Source organism: Cheilinus undulatus, linkage group 15 (genome assembly GCF_018320785.1).
Source record: "Cheilinus undulatus linkage group 15, ASM1832078v1, whole genome shotgun sequence".
Lineage (NCBI taxonomy): Eukaryota > Metazoa > Chordata > Actinopteri > Labriformes > Labridae > Cheilinus > Cheilinus undulatus.
Window position 1 is genome coordinate 4,143,824 of NC_054879.1, and position 12,758 is coordinate 4,156,581.

Sequence of the window (12,758 nt, forward strand, 5' to 3'; positions counted from 1 at the left end):
ACCCACAGTAAATAAGATTTTGCTTACTAATTAAAACAGATAGCCTTAAAATAGTTAAAGATATCGCATTGCAGCAGTTCCCATACAGCGCTATGATTTGCCATTACTTCATTGAGCTCTGTGAGTTGTCAGTGCAATCTTTATCACAGGTCTACATTAAAGGTAATGAAGAGTAGTGAGAAATGATTTAACAATTCAACTGCACTTACATAACGCTTTTGTGGTCTTCTGACGAGCCAAAACACGTTTTATACGGCATTCCACATTATCCCATCAACACCCCAGTCATGCACGAATGGCTGAGGCAGCTACAGTATGTTCATTATCTATTAGCATCAGCTAATCCTGATTTCATACACATGCACACACCAGTCTTAATGCCACCAGTAGGAATTTAAGGTTTAATCTCTCTCATAAGGATACTTCCATAAGTGCTGGGACTGGATCCACTACCTTCGGATTGAGAAACAACCAGTTCTTCCAAGGAGCCACCGCCAACCCCATAAAAATCTACCTAGCAGGAATTTTCCCTTGGAAACCCTTTGGCTGCTTTATATTTCATCAACACCCTAATTAAAATCCAGTCATCAAAGCAACGTTTACAGTGATTGGATCCTTTTAATTATAGCAGATTTCTTTACACATATGTCTTCTTTTGCCCATCGAATATCTGCGCCCCTTGGGCCTCAGTGCAGAAAAATGTGTTAGTCTCAGTTCCTATATACTTGAAACTTCAGAAATGCCTGGAGTCTCATCTGTTGTCTCATAACGGCTGTTTCATTCCAGTTCATTTCTTTCCAGTTCTGCAAGGGTAACACATGGAGCTGTCATATGTAATATGGCAAATTTGACCTTTTCAACAACGGCAGATTCTTCACAACATCTGAAAGGACACTAACCACAGATCTGCACGCTCTCGTCAAGGCCATCCTCACAGTCGTTCTCCCCATCACACAGCCATTGTTTGGCAATGCATTTATTCTTGGAGCAGGCAAACTGGTTCCACAAGCATGAAGAGTCTGCAAAGAGAGGGGTGAGAAACACATTTTCTATGCTATAAATCAAACAAAGTGAGGAGGAAACAACAACAATAGGAACAGAAGCATACCCTATGGAAGGGGAAACATGTTTTTAATCAAAACCTAAATAGTCGAATGCCTTCTATATGCCCCTCGGCCTGCTTGTTTCTCTGTAGAGCTCTGCCTAGAAGCATGAATTAGTGTTGTAGCCACAGAAAAGACAGCAAATGTACGTTTATGAAAATATGTTCACATATAAAGTTAAATCAATGAGAACAGTTCTCAATTCAACCATAAAAAGGGTTAGGTAAATTATGTTATCAGTTACAAAACCCTTCAGTACAGTGTTAATTTTGTCAGCTATTTTTCATTTTAGTCTCAGTCTTAGTCTTTAGACTAAATGTCTTTTAGTTTTAGTCCCATTTTAGTCATTTCTACCCTTTATAGTTTTAGTCGACGAAAACTTGAAAACATTTTAGTCTAGTTTTAGTGCATAAAAAGTCCTCACATTTTAGTCTTTACTTTTAGCTCAAGCATTTATTTTCTTGCCCAAATCTGATACACATCTAAGTCCACATAGAGAAAAACTCAGGAGTATACGCAGAAGTTTTTTGTCGTATCGACATTTCATCCACACAGAAACAGTGTTTTAGGAGTCCGTAAACACTACTTTTTGAATCTGGGTCCCAGAGTGAACAAATCTGTACACGCTTATTGTTTTGTCCCCGTGTTGACGGCCAACTTCGTTGAAACAATGACGTCACACATAGCATAGCCCACTTATCCTGCATGCGCATATCGAAACAAAACAACAATGGCGGATAACGGGGGGGTGTTGGTGCTGCAGTAGCTGCTGAGCTTATTATGGCTTTTACAGCAAAATGTGATGCTCCTTTACCACCACAGAGAACAGCATATACCAGATGTTCTTAAATCCACCCCGGAGAACAACCAGAAGAGCAGCTAGGAGAAAGTTCCTGTCAGTTTTTCTGTGATCTACTTCTCTCTTTTGGTGCGTTTCCGTTGCAGCAATAGAGTGCCACGCACAGGCTTGGCATATATACTACAGCGTTTCAAGTCATTTTCAGTGGTTCCGTGCTTACGCAGACATTTCCTGAAATGATCCCGTATTTACAGAACACTTTCTCAAAACAAAACGGAAATATATCAATTTTGTCTCTGTTTGGACAAGGCCTAAATCTGACACCAAATCATGGTGGTGTGTTCTCTGCACCCTGCCAAACCTGGGGTTCCTGCTTTTTACAGCTGAGAGGCAGAATAGATACAGCTGCAATGTTTTTGACAGACTTACCCACAGTGGAGAAATATGATGGATTTCAAATGTCTGACAAAAACTAAATTACATTTTAGTCTAGTTTTAGTCATGTTGATGAAAATTAAACTGACTTTTTGTCAGTTTTAGTCATCGCAGATCTATTTTGTTAGTCTTAGTCTAGTTTTTGTCATGGAAAAAAAGGCTGTCAACAAACATTTTTAGTCATAGTTTTAGTCGACGAAATTAACACTGCTTCAGTATAAAATAATTTTATGGATTTTATTTGCTAAGAATAAAAAAAGCTGCTAGTGGTGACAGAGCACTCTACTTTTAACCGCTTAAAAGCTGTTGTGTAAAATGTGGCTATATTCATAATCCACAGTGAGTTGTGTCTCTGAGCCACCCTCGCTCCCTTGGGAGTCGTTCTGTAGTCTCTTGCTTTTAGATGTCAGGACTGGCAAAGTCTGCCACAGCTTTGATGACATGTTGAGAGAAGGAAGAGGGGATGTGTGCTCTGGGTCACACCGCAGTACAAGGAATTATGGATCCTACCAAGGGGTGAGGATAGAGGATTGGGGGGTGGGTCTCACACACTGTGTTGCTTTCCTTCCTGTCAGGCTTTGAACATCACACCAGTTTTACGTGCCCTGATAAAATGATGTAGGATAAGGAGAAGATAAACATGAAATGGCTAAATCTGGAAACAGTGATTATCTAGACTTTTGTTACATGTTACTAAATTTGCACTTCAAATGTAAGCGGCTGCTTCAAGTGTAAAACAAAATAGCAGGTCTACAGCCCATTTAATGTATCAAAGAAAGGCTTTCATGTCTCATTTTCAGTAGATTTTCAAACAGAAGAAAAGCGTATTATGCACAGAGAAGTGACAAATGACTATTCCCTCTAATCAGATGTGGAATTTGAAATTTCTGAAATGTAATGACATTTTCCTCAAACCACAATGCCTTTGCAGTCAGATTATCTACGGCGAGAGCTTTTTATATGATAATTAACTTGGTGGAATGGGAATATTGTCTATTTGTCCTGAAAAAGCTATTCAGAACTTCTCAAAGCATTGTGGCAGAATTCATATCAGCTCTGATATAGGCACATTTGAAGCATGGGATGTTATCATTTCACACAGGCACAAATTACATTTTCAGATAAAGGCACAGAAATGGTGTTCATGTGTTATGCATCTCTCCAACAACATTCATGGCCAATTTAGAAAATAAATCAGATAACTTTGAAGAGCATTAAATTTGAAAACTGGATGAGCTGAACTGCCTCCCTCTATCTGTTACAACTGCAATGAGAATAAAGGTGCTGGTTAATTATACAGGGAGAGCAAACTCGGAAAATAGCGATATCTGCAGTCTCTTAGTCATTTACCCACAAAAGCAAAGACATGAAATTCTTATGTTCATGTTTCATTTATCATAACATTACCTTCAAATCAGTCTCTAATGCAGGGGTGTCAAACTCAATCACAGAAGGGGCCGGATTCTGACTTAAGGTCCAACCTGAGGGTCTGACCTGAGGGTCTAACAGGGTCCACATTAAACCAAACTGTACACCTAATTTTCACTGGTAATACATTATAGGGGAAAACAAGCAATAATGATAAATGATTTTGAGATTTAGAAAGCCAAAACAATAAGTAAAAAGGCTCAAAATCTGAGATAAAATTCAAATTTCTTAGTGCAACAGGCCAAAACACAGAAGTAGATGTTAAAAAAATGCTTTTAAAAGGCAAATGTATATATGTAAAATAGTCACAATCATGTTTTTAAGGCCAAAATATGACTTGAAATTTGAAATTGTGAACCTAAAAGGTCAAAATATGAGATATAAAGTCAAAATTATAAATATAAAAGGTCAAAATATGAGATAAAAAGTCAATTATAAATAGAAAAAGCCAAAATATTTGACAAAAGTCAAAATAATACATAGATAAAGTCAAAATATGAGAAAAAAATTAAAATAATAAATTGAAAAAGCCTGAATATTAGAATTAATACATGTAAAAGGTCAAAATATGGGATAAAAAGTAAAAATAATAAATATAAAAGTTCAAAACATAAACATAAGATAAAAGTCCAAATAATAGATATAAGTCGTAATTGTGAAATATGAAATGAAAACACAAATGAATTTATACCTTTTATGACTTAGGGACATTTCATATCATCAAGGTTAAGTTTACATTTTTATACTGAAGGATATCTGCAGACATCATATTTTAGGGCCAGTTATAATAAGAATATGATATTTTCTTGCGGGCCGGGTGTTACTGTACCATGGGCCGGATTTGGCCCCCGGGCCTTGAGTTTGACACCCTTGCTCTAATGCATCCACTCTAAATATACATCAATACAACACATAAAGTCTGCAGTCCTGCTGCTGCTACATGAGGCTCTATATAAAACATCAGCATGCCAGTTCACTCATAATAATAAAGACCTCACACATAGCCCTGACAGGCTTTAGCTTGGTGTGGAAGAGTTCTAATAGTAATCATTAAAATCATATTATACACCAAAGTATGTGAAGAGACATGATCTGACCTAATGATGGTGCCTGATGCCCAGGTAGGTGATCAACATGTTATTAAAGGTAACCCTGGGGGGAACATGCCAAATTAAATCACAAACCAAACCATCCAAATGTTGCTGATAGATTTCAACACATATAAAAGATGCATGGTACCTTTGAGTTAAAAAAAAAACAAAAAAAAACAAAAACATTTTTCATTTATTTATATTAAGTCAGAAAAATCATAGTCTAAGGATCTGAGCACTTAACAAATGAGCTATGACCTACTAAGAGAAACACTAAAATCTAAGCATTCATCTGGTCATGCTGATGTGACGTCATTATGTGCTTTTTTTGTCACGTGACAGCATGCAAACAAAGCCAGAGCAAACAAAGATAGATAATCTTTTAAATATTTTTAAAATCTTTCAGATACATTTTTCTGAAGTATCTGACTGAACTATGATAAAACACATCAATGCTGGTGTTATTTCTGACATTTGCACAAAACTGATAAAAATGTGCATTTTATGGCTTTTAATTAGCTCAAACAGACATCTGCTTTGAAAAATCCTTTCTGAAAAGGCGAGGCTAATATGAGGTAGAATCTTACCATCGGTGGTTTTCTACATCACAAACTTTATATAAAAGGTAGAACGTTACTGCCGCTAACCAACTTCCCCATTCAGAGACCACTCCCATCCTCTCCTGCATCTGCACTACTTCGGCTCCGAGAGCTTAGGTTTTAGTAACGCCGGAGGTGAAGCCAACTGCCCAAAAGGGTAATGCTCAGGACTACCAAGATTGCTCAGAGGCAGCAGTGCTTTCTGGCAAGGGGACGTCACTGTCACTCCCCCCTCATCTGGAAAACCCTGTCCTTTTCCCTTACCTTGTCTCAGTACCAAACTGCTCATTTTTTGGTGCATTTTTCTAAAGTCTGAAGTGGGTGGAGTTAGCTTTAAGGTTACACTTTAAGGTTGAGGATAAGTCTCAAATGTTCATAAATTCCTCAAATAATTTACAGAGAGCTAAAGATGTCATCTCATGGTAATTTTATATGAAGTCAGATAAGTACTGCTTTAGGAGATTTCCTCATTTATTTGAATTCATCCTCTTAGGGTGATAAAACACTAAAAACAGAGCGAATATTTTCAATAGTTTAGGTGGCTTTAAAAAGATACAGAAAAAAAGCTGTATTTCCCATTGCCTTTGTGTGCTGTGCTATTTGTGTCCTTTGAAAAGTTTCTCAGACACTGCTGTAAGTGCTCTTTAAGGCTGGCTCACAGATGCTAACTGCTTCATGATTTCTTAGACTCTAATAAGGTAGACCATACGTTCGAAGGGCTGGAAAAAACGAAACAAAAGCCTGACAACTCAAAGCCAGACAGTGAGTAATTTGACACTGTGTGTGGACTGACTCCTCCATTAGATCTAATTACTGTGTGCATGCATGTGGCCTGGATGAAGCTTAACAGCCTCTCTGACCACCTACATTAAAGCACCAGGTCGATTTTACTTTGATGCTAAAAGCACTGACATGCTCACAGCTATGAGGGCCAGCTGTTGGTTCTAGGGGGAAATTATTTCAATCCGTACTGCGACTTAAATATGATCCTCCTGTTTAATTGGAGAGGTATCTACTTTGTCTAGGGAAGTTCTGCATTCATTAGTATACAGCGAAGTATAAGAAAGGAAGCTGTCAGTGCTTCTGGTAAGAGATGTAGATGAGTGGCACTGTAATGCATAATCCTTTTACATGTCACTGTTTTCCAGTGGAACTACATTTCCATATTCAGCTTGATCTTCTTGGTGACTGATGGTTAATTAATCAATATTTGCACTGGATATGCTGTATATAATAAGTCATATAGAGTAGGGGGAAAACTTGCATGTTCAACAGCCTCACTTAGAATTTGGGGTCAAAATTAGACTTTCAAACAAGCAGCAGCCTCCGCTGGTGAAATCTCAAACCCACAGTAAGGGGGAGCAAAGAAAAGGGAAAAGAAATTGCCTTGCATAATAAACAATCATCTCTCATCTCTCTGTCTCCTCCTTATGTACTGTATGCAATATTTGTTGCAGGCTTGGATCAAAAACATTTCAACAAATAGCTTCTTGTTAATGGAAAATAAATATCCTTCCTACCCCTGACAGTGTTGTGTACAGCAACCAAATGCCTCATCTATTTCTCTCAGTTAGAAAACAAAACATCATTCCATTAAATATGTGGAAATGTCTCCATGGGAGGTAAAAGTTTTAGGTTTACCACACTGGAACTCATCAGCTCCGTCTTCACAGTCTTTCTGGCCATCACAGAGCCAAACACTGGAGATGCAGTTCCCACTTGGACAGGCAAAGTGGCCTTCCTCACACTTCTGCCCATGGGAGACTGGAATGAAAAACAAAACCCAGTCAGTCCTCGGAGCATTAGAAATGATTAAGGTCATTATCTTCTCCTAAGCTCTCCCTGAATCTTTCATTCCACTGTCATAATCATCTCTGAATGTGAGATCTCACTTAAGTCTTTTCTAATTGAGGCTGAACATCTTAATCTGCCTGTGAATGTACATGGAAAATCTGTGATTTGGTGTTAGGTGCTCACCCTGACAGTTGGTCTCATCAGCATAGTCTCCGCAGTCATTTGCACCATCACAGATCCATGAAGGGTGGATGCACAGCGAGGTGGAGTTGCAGCTGATGAAATCTTTTTCTTTCACCCCCAGCTTGTAGAAGTGAGAGCAGTCTGTGTGGTCTGAATACAAAGCACAGCAACATAATGACTGCCTTATTACAATGAAGGGAATGGTGGAGGTAAGGGTGAGAGGGGCAGGATTCGATCTGATCTGAGTGAAGAGCACAAATTTAAGGTACTGGATCACAGGCTAAAGGACTTACTGCAGCTTTTCTCATCTGAGGCATCTGCACAGTCAATGACCTGGTTACACCAGGCTGAGCTGGGTACACAGCTTCCATCCTTGCAGGAGGATTCTGACGAGCCACACGTGACATCTGGGGGAGGGAATTAGCATTTCAAAAAGATAACAGAACAGAAGCAGCACTCAAAGACTCTTACAGGTACAGCTCACAACAATACCAAGAGCCTCTATCTGGGCTGGTTAAAATTAGCTCCAGGTTACAAACTGCCAAGCAGACAAAGGCTTGGTTGAACAGTCTGAGCGATAAACTTTGCCTGAAATGTCACAGTCTTCTAAGTGCTGCAGAAGAGTAAGTCACACTTTCTTAACCAGAAGGGTGTCTTGTTTTTGTTGTTCATTTACCAGCTACTTCACAGCTGCTCTGGTTATCAACCTTTCTGTAGCATATATGGCTACAGAAAAGTAGTATTAGATTTGATGGCAAAAGACAAAGGAAGATAATGCCTAAGATGATGCATCACACAGAAATAAACTTTGTCTGTTAACCGCACTCCACTGAGTAGGAAGGCCCTCATTAATTATGAGGATACCTCTGTCTCCAAGTGTGATGCTATCTTGGGTCATCATTTACGGTAAAAAAAAGCTTGCATAGTCTCCGTCATTAGACAAACAGCAGCAGTGAAATAAACACAGGTCTACTTTACAGAGATTTCAAACCAAAATCAGTCAGGTTTTATCGAAAGGACCAAAAGTAATGTCTGCGCTCTCCAAAGCTGCTTTTACAGGTTTTACAGGGTTGGGCCTGTCTTTGAATTTGTACACTCTAATCTTGGGGCTCATTAGACAGTAAAGGCTTAGCTCTGCATGTGGCCATGCGTGCTATATTAATACAAGCATCACTATGACTGGATCCTGCCCTCATAGGCAGATGGATTGAACAGGAGATCAAACGGCTGTGACTTACTGCTGCAGAAAGCTTCATCCGAGTTATCCCCACAGTCGTCGATCCCATCACAAAAGCGACTGATGGCGACGCAACGCTGGTTGTAGCAAGGTCTAAAACCCTTCCTACAGCTCCTGTTGACTGAACACAGTTTAATTCATAAATTTGATAGAAACCTCAGAATACTGGCAACTTTAGATTCCAGAAGCAATCAAGGGACATTAAGTGAACCTACATCAAAGCAATCTTGTTCTTGTTATACTTTTAATCCTTATCTTAATAAACTGGAGGTAACAGCTGGGAAGGGCTTCTTACCACAATATTGCATCTTTTCATCTGATTTATCTTTGCAGTTGGCAATCCCATCACAGGTAAGCTGGTAGTTGATGCACTCGCCATTCCCACACTCAAATTCAGTGTGGATGTTACAGGAAGAATTTTCTGCTACAGAAAAGACAATGAGGGAAATACAGTTTTAGAATTTTTAAGCTTAGTCTATGAATTAAATTAACTTTATTCTTTTTTCAACAGTTCATGCAGACCAAAAGGAATGGTCAGGATTTACAGTGCCGTGAAAACACTTTTGCCCCCTCTCTGATTTCTGATGATTTTGCACATTTATCACACTGAAATGTTTCCGATAATTGAACCAATTTTTTTATTTCACAAAGACAACCAAAGTAAATAGAAAATGCAGTGTTTGAATGATCATCTAATTTTTGAGGGGGGGGCGATCTCTCTGCACAGACAAAAACATTACTAATGATAATTGTTTTTCTTTGTTTCATCTTAACATTCGTAGTCTACCGAAACAATTTGATAATCTTCTTGATTACCTTGATATGCTACCTATTAAATTGTCAGTAATTGGTCTGACAGAAACTTGGCTAAATAACAAGAAAGTGTCAGTGTTGCCAATCAATGGCTATAGTCACCATCCTTGTTTTAGGTCAAATCACAGTGGAGGTGGTGTGTCCCTCTTTGTTAAAGAAAACATTCAATCTTCCCTTTGCAGTGATCTTGTTGCCTTAGTTGGAGATGAAGCTGAGGCTGTCTTCTTAGAGCTTTGTGAGCCATTCTCCAGAAAAAAGGTTATTGTTGGTTGTATTTATAGACCACCAAATTCCAATATCAGCTGCTTCTCTGACTGTTTTTACCATGCCCTTGGCAAGATCTCAAATGAGAAAAAAACATGCTATATAATGGGTGATTTCAACATCAATCTCTTGAACAGTCAATTATCCCAATTTATTGACCACCTCAATGCCTTTTCTTTCATCCCACTCATAACCAAGGCAACAAGAATTACTTCCAAAAATGAAACTCTGATTGATAATATATTTACTAATTCTTATTGTGCCTCTGGGATACCAGGTATTTTGTTCAGTGATTTGTCAGACCATCTTCCTGTACTTTATCTTGTTCCCTCAGTTACCAAAAGCAATCATGCTAATGAGGTTTTTCTTAGAAATTTTAGCAACATAAATATTAATAACTTTATAGAAAGACTTTCCACAGTCACTTGGTCCTTAGTTGAAGATGAACATAATACGCAAATTGCATATAACATCTTTCATGAAATATTTTTCAAAATTTTTATTGATACTTTTCCATTTCAAAGACGAAAAAAAGCTACAAACCTCAGTAAACCTTGGTTAACTAATGGCTTGAGACGTTGTATTACTAAGAAGAATAAACTGTACCGGAATTATCTCACTAATCTATCTCCACTATTTCTCAATCGATACAAAATATACAGGAACAAATTAAATCATCTTTTGAGATCAGCTAAACGAAAATGAGAACAAATTTTCTCTTGCTCAGAAAGATATGAAAAGTACATGGAATATAATTAATGAAATTTTAAATAAAAGCTCTGATCATACCAATGTTCACAGTGAATTCAAGAGGGCTGACAAAAAAAATTCTGATTCTTTTGAAACAGCAAATGAATTTAATGACTACTTTGTAAATACTGGTCCATCCCTTGCAGGCAAAATACCACAGACCCCGATGTCCATCTCTGACATTAAAAGACCCTCCTCTTCATCTGAATTTACTCCCATCAGTGAACTTGAGCTTGTGAATGTGATGAACAAACTCAAATCAACTGCACCAGGTAATGATTAGTTAAGAGCCTCAATCCTTAAAAGATGCCTTCCATACATCTCCAAACCACTCCTTCATATTTTCAATCTTTCTCTCAATACAGGTGTATTTCTTGATCAGTTAAAATGGGCTAAAACTATTCCACTTTTCAAGGCAAATGATCCATCTCTTGTTTCCAGTTCCAGACCAATATCTCTACTTCCATGTTCTTCTTAAGTTTTAGAAAAAACTTGTCTATTCCTGCTTACTTAAATATCTTACTGAAAGTAACATCCTTTACAAGCACCAGTATGGGTTCAGAAAAAATCATTCAACCTCACAGGCTCTCACACAGTTCTTTGATAACATCACTAAAGCCCTTGACAATAAGGAAGTTTCCGTTGGAATGTTTTTGGATTTGTCTAAGGCATTTGATACAGTTAAACATATTTTACTACAGAAACTCTCTATTTATGGTTTACGTGGGGCAAATCTATTATGGTTTAAAAATTATCTGTCAGCAAGAAGACAATCTGTATCTTGGAATAACACCTTGTCTGATCATAGGATGATCTCTTGTGGTGTACCACAAGGGTCAATTTTGGGACCTTTCTATACTTAGTCTCAAGTAAAATGTTTTTCATCTTGTTTGCAGATGACTCTAATATTTTTATATCTGGTAATGATGTTCAAACACTGATCTCAGACATGAAAACAGAGCTAAGTAAAGTTGACACTTGGTTCAAAGCAAACAAACAAACTTTATTTATACTATTTGATGTTCATTTGAATGTTTAATTTTTCACTTAGGAGGGCCACTCGACAAGCCCGCTTAGGTTTCTTCGGCTTCTCCTGCACATCTACTCATTATCTGACTTAAAAAATGTATTGTATTTCTTGTTTTTTAAATTCTGTATTAATTCCACTTCTCCAGTTTTCTTTGTTCAATATGTGCAATAAAGAAAAAAAAATAATTCATGGTTCCATCAATCACAGCAAGTGGTCCAGGTCCTGAAGCAGCAAAGCAGCCCCAGACCATCACACTGCCACCACCATGTTTGACTGTTGGCATGATGTTCTTTTTATCAAAAGCTGTGTTATTTTTACTCCAGATATAACGGGCCGCACACCTTCCAGAAAGTTCAACTTTTGTCTCATCAGTCCACAGAATATTTCTCCAAAAGTCTTGGGGATCATCGAGACATTTCTTGGCAAATGTGAGATGAGCCTTTGTGTTCTTCTTTGTCAGCAGTGGTTTTGGCCTTGGAACTCTCCCATGATGCCATTGTTGCCCAGTGTCTTTCTTGTGGTTGAGTCATGAACTCTGGCCTTAACAGAGGCCAGGGAGACCTGCAGGTCTTAGGATGTGGTTCTGGGTTCTTTTGTGACCGTCTGGATGAGTTGTCGTTGCACTCTTGGAGTCACTTTGGTTGGCCGACCACTCCTAGGAAAGTTCACCACTGTTCCCAGTTTTCTCCATTTGTGGATAATGGCTCTGACTGTGATTGGCTGCAGTCTCAAAATCATGATTTAACAAGGAAGGCAATTACTTTTTCACACAGAGCCAGATAGTTTGGGATTTTTTTAACCCCTTTAAAAAAATTAACTAATCATTCAGACACTGCATTTTGTATTTACTTTGGATGTCTTTGTGAAATACAAAATTTGGTTTGATGATCTGAAACATTTCAGTGTGATAAATATGCAAAAATATCAGGAATCAGAAAGGGAGCAAATACTTTTTACTTTTCTAAAACTTTAACTGGATCAATATACTGTAGGACTGTAGAGTCTTGGTTCTCATTTGATCTTGCGCACTGATTTCATGATAATTGGAATTTCTGTGATTTCAGTAATCATGAAAATACAAATTTAAATCTATCTTCCTACAGTATTTCTTGCGTCATAATCCCAGCCCTGTTTAACATTCTAAAACCACAGTGCTGTCTGTTTTCTATCATAACACCCAGTTTTTAATGTGATGCTTCTGTATTCTGTATAACTGTATTATAATTTTTGCC

At 37.9% G+C, this 12,758-nt stretch overlaps 1 protein-coding gene across 1 annotated transcript in view; it reads right to left on the minus strand.

Annotated features, from left to right (window-relative positions):
• Positions 1–12,758, minus strand: part of lrp1bb (low density lipoprotein receptor-related protein 1Bb) — a 245,433-nt gene that overhangs the window by 81,428 nt on the left and 151,247 nt on the right. The window contains exons 44-49 of the mRNA XM_041807111.1: positions 8,965–9,093; positions 8,671–8,790; positions 7,726–7,839; positions 7,433–7,582; positions 7,097–7,219; positions 900–1,019 (exon numbers count right to left, since the gene is read on the minus strand). Coding sequence (XP_041663045.1) covers positions 900–1,019; positions 7,097–7,219; positions 7,433–7,582; positions 7,726–7,839; positions 8,671–8,790; positions 8,965–9,093 — 756 coding nt within the window. The remainder of the gene's footprint in view (positions 1–899; positions 1,020–7,096; positions 7,220–7,432; positions 7,583–7,725; positions 7,840–8,670; positions 8,791–8,964; positions 9,094–12,758) is intronic.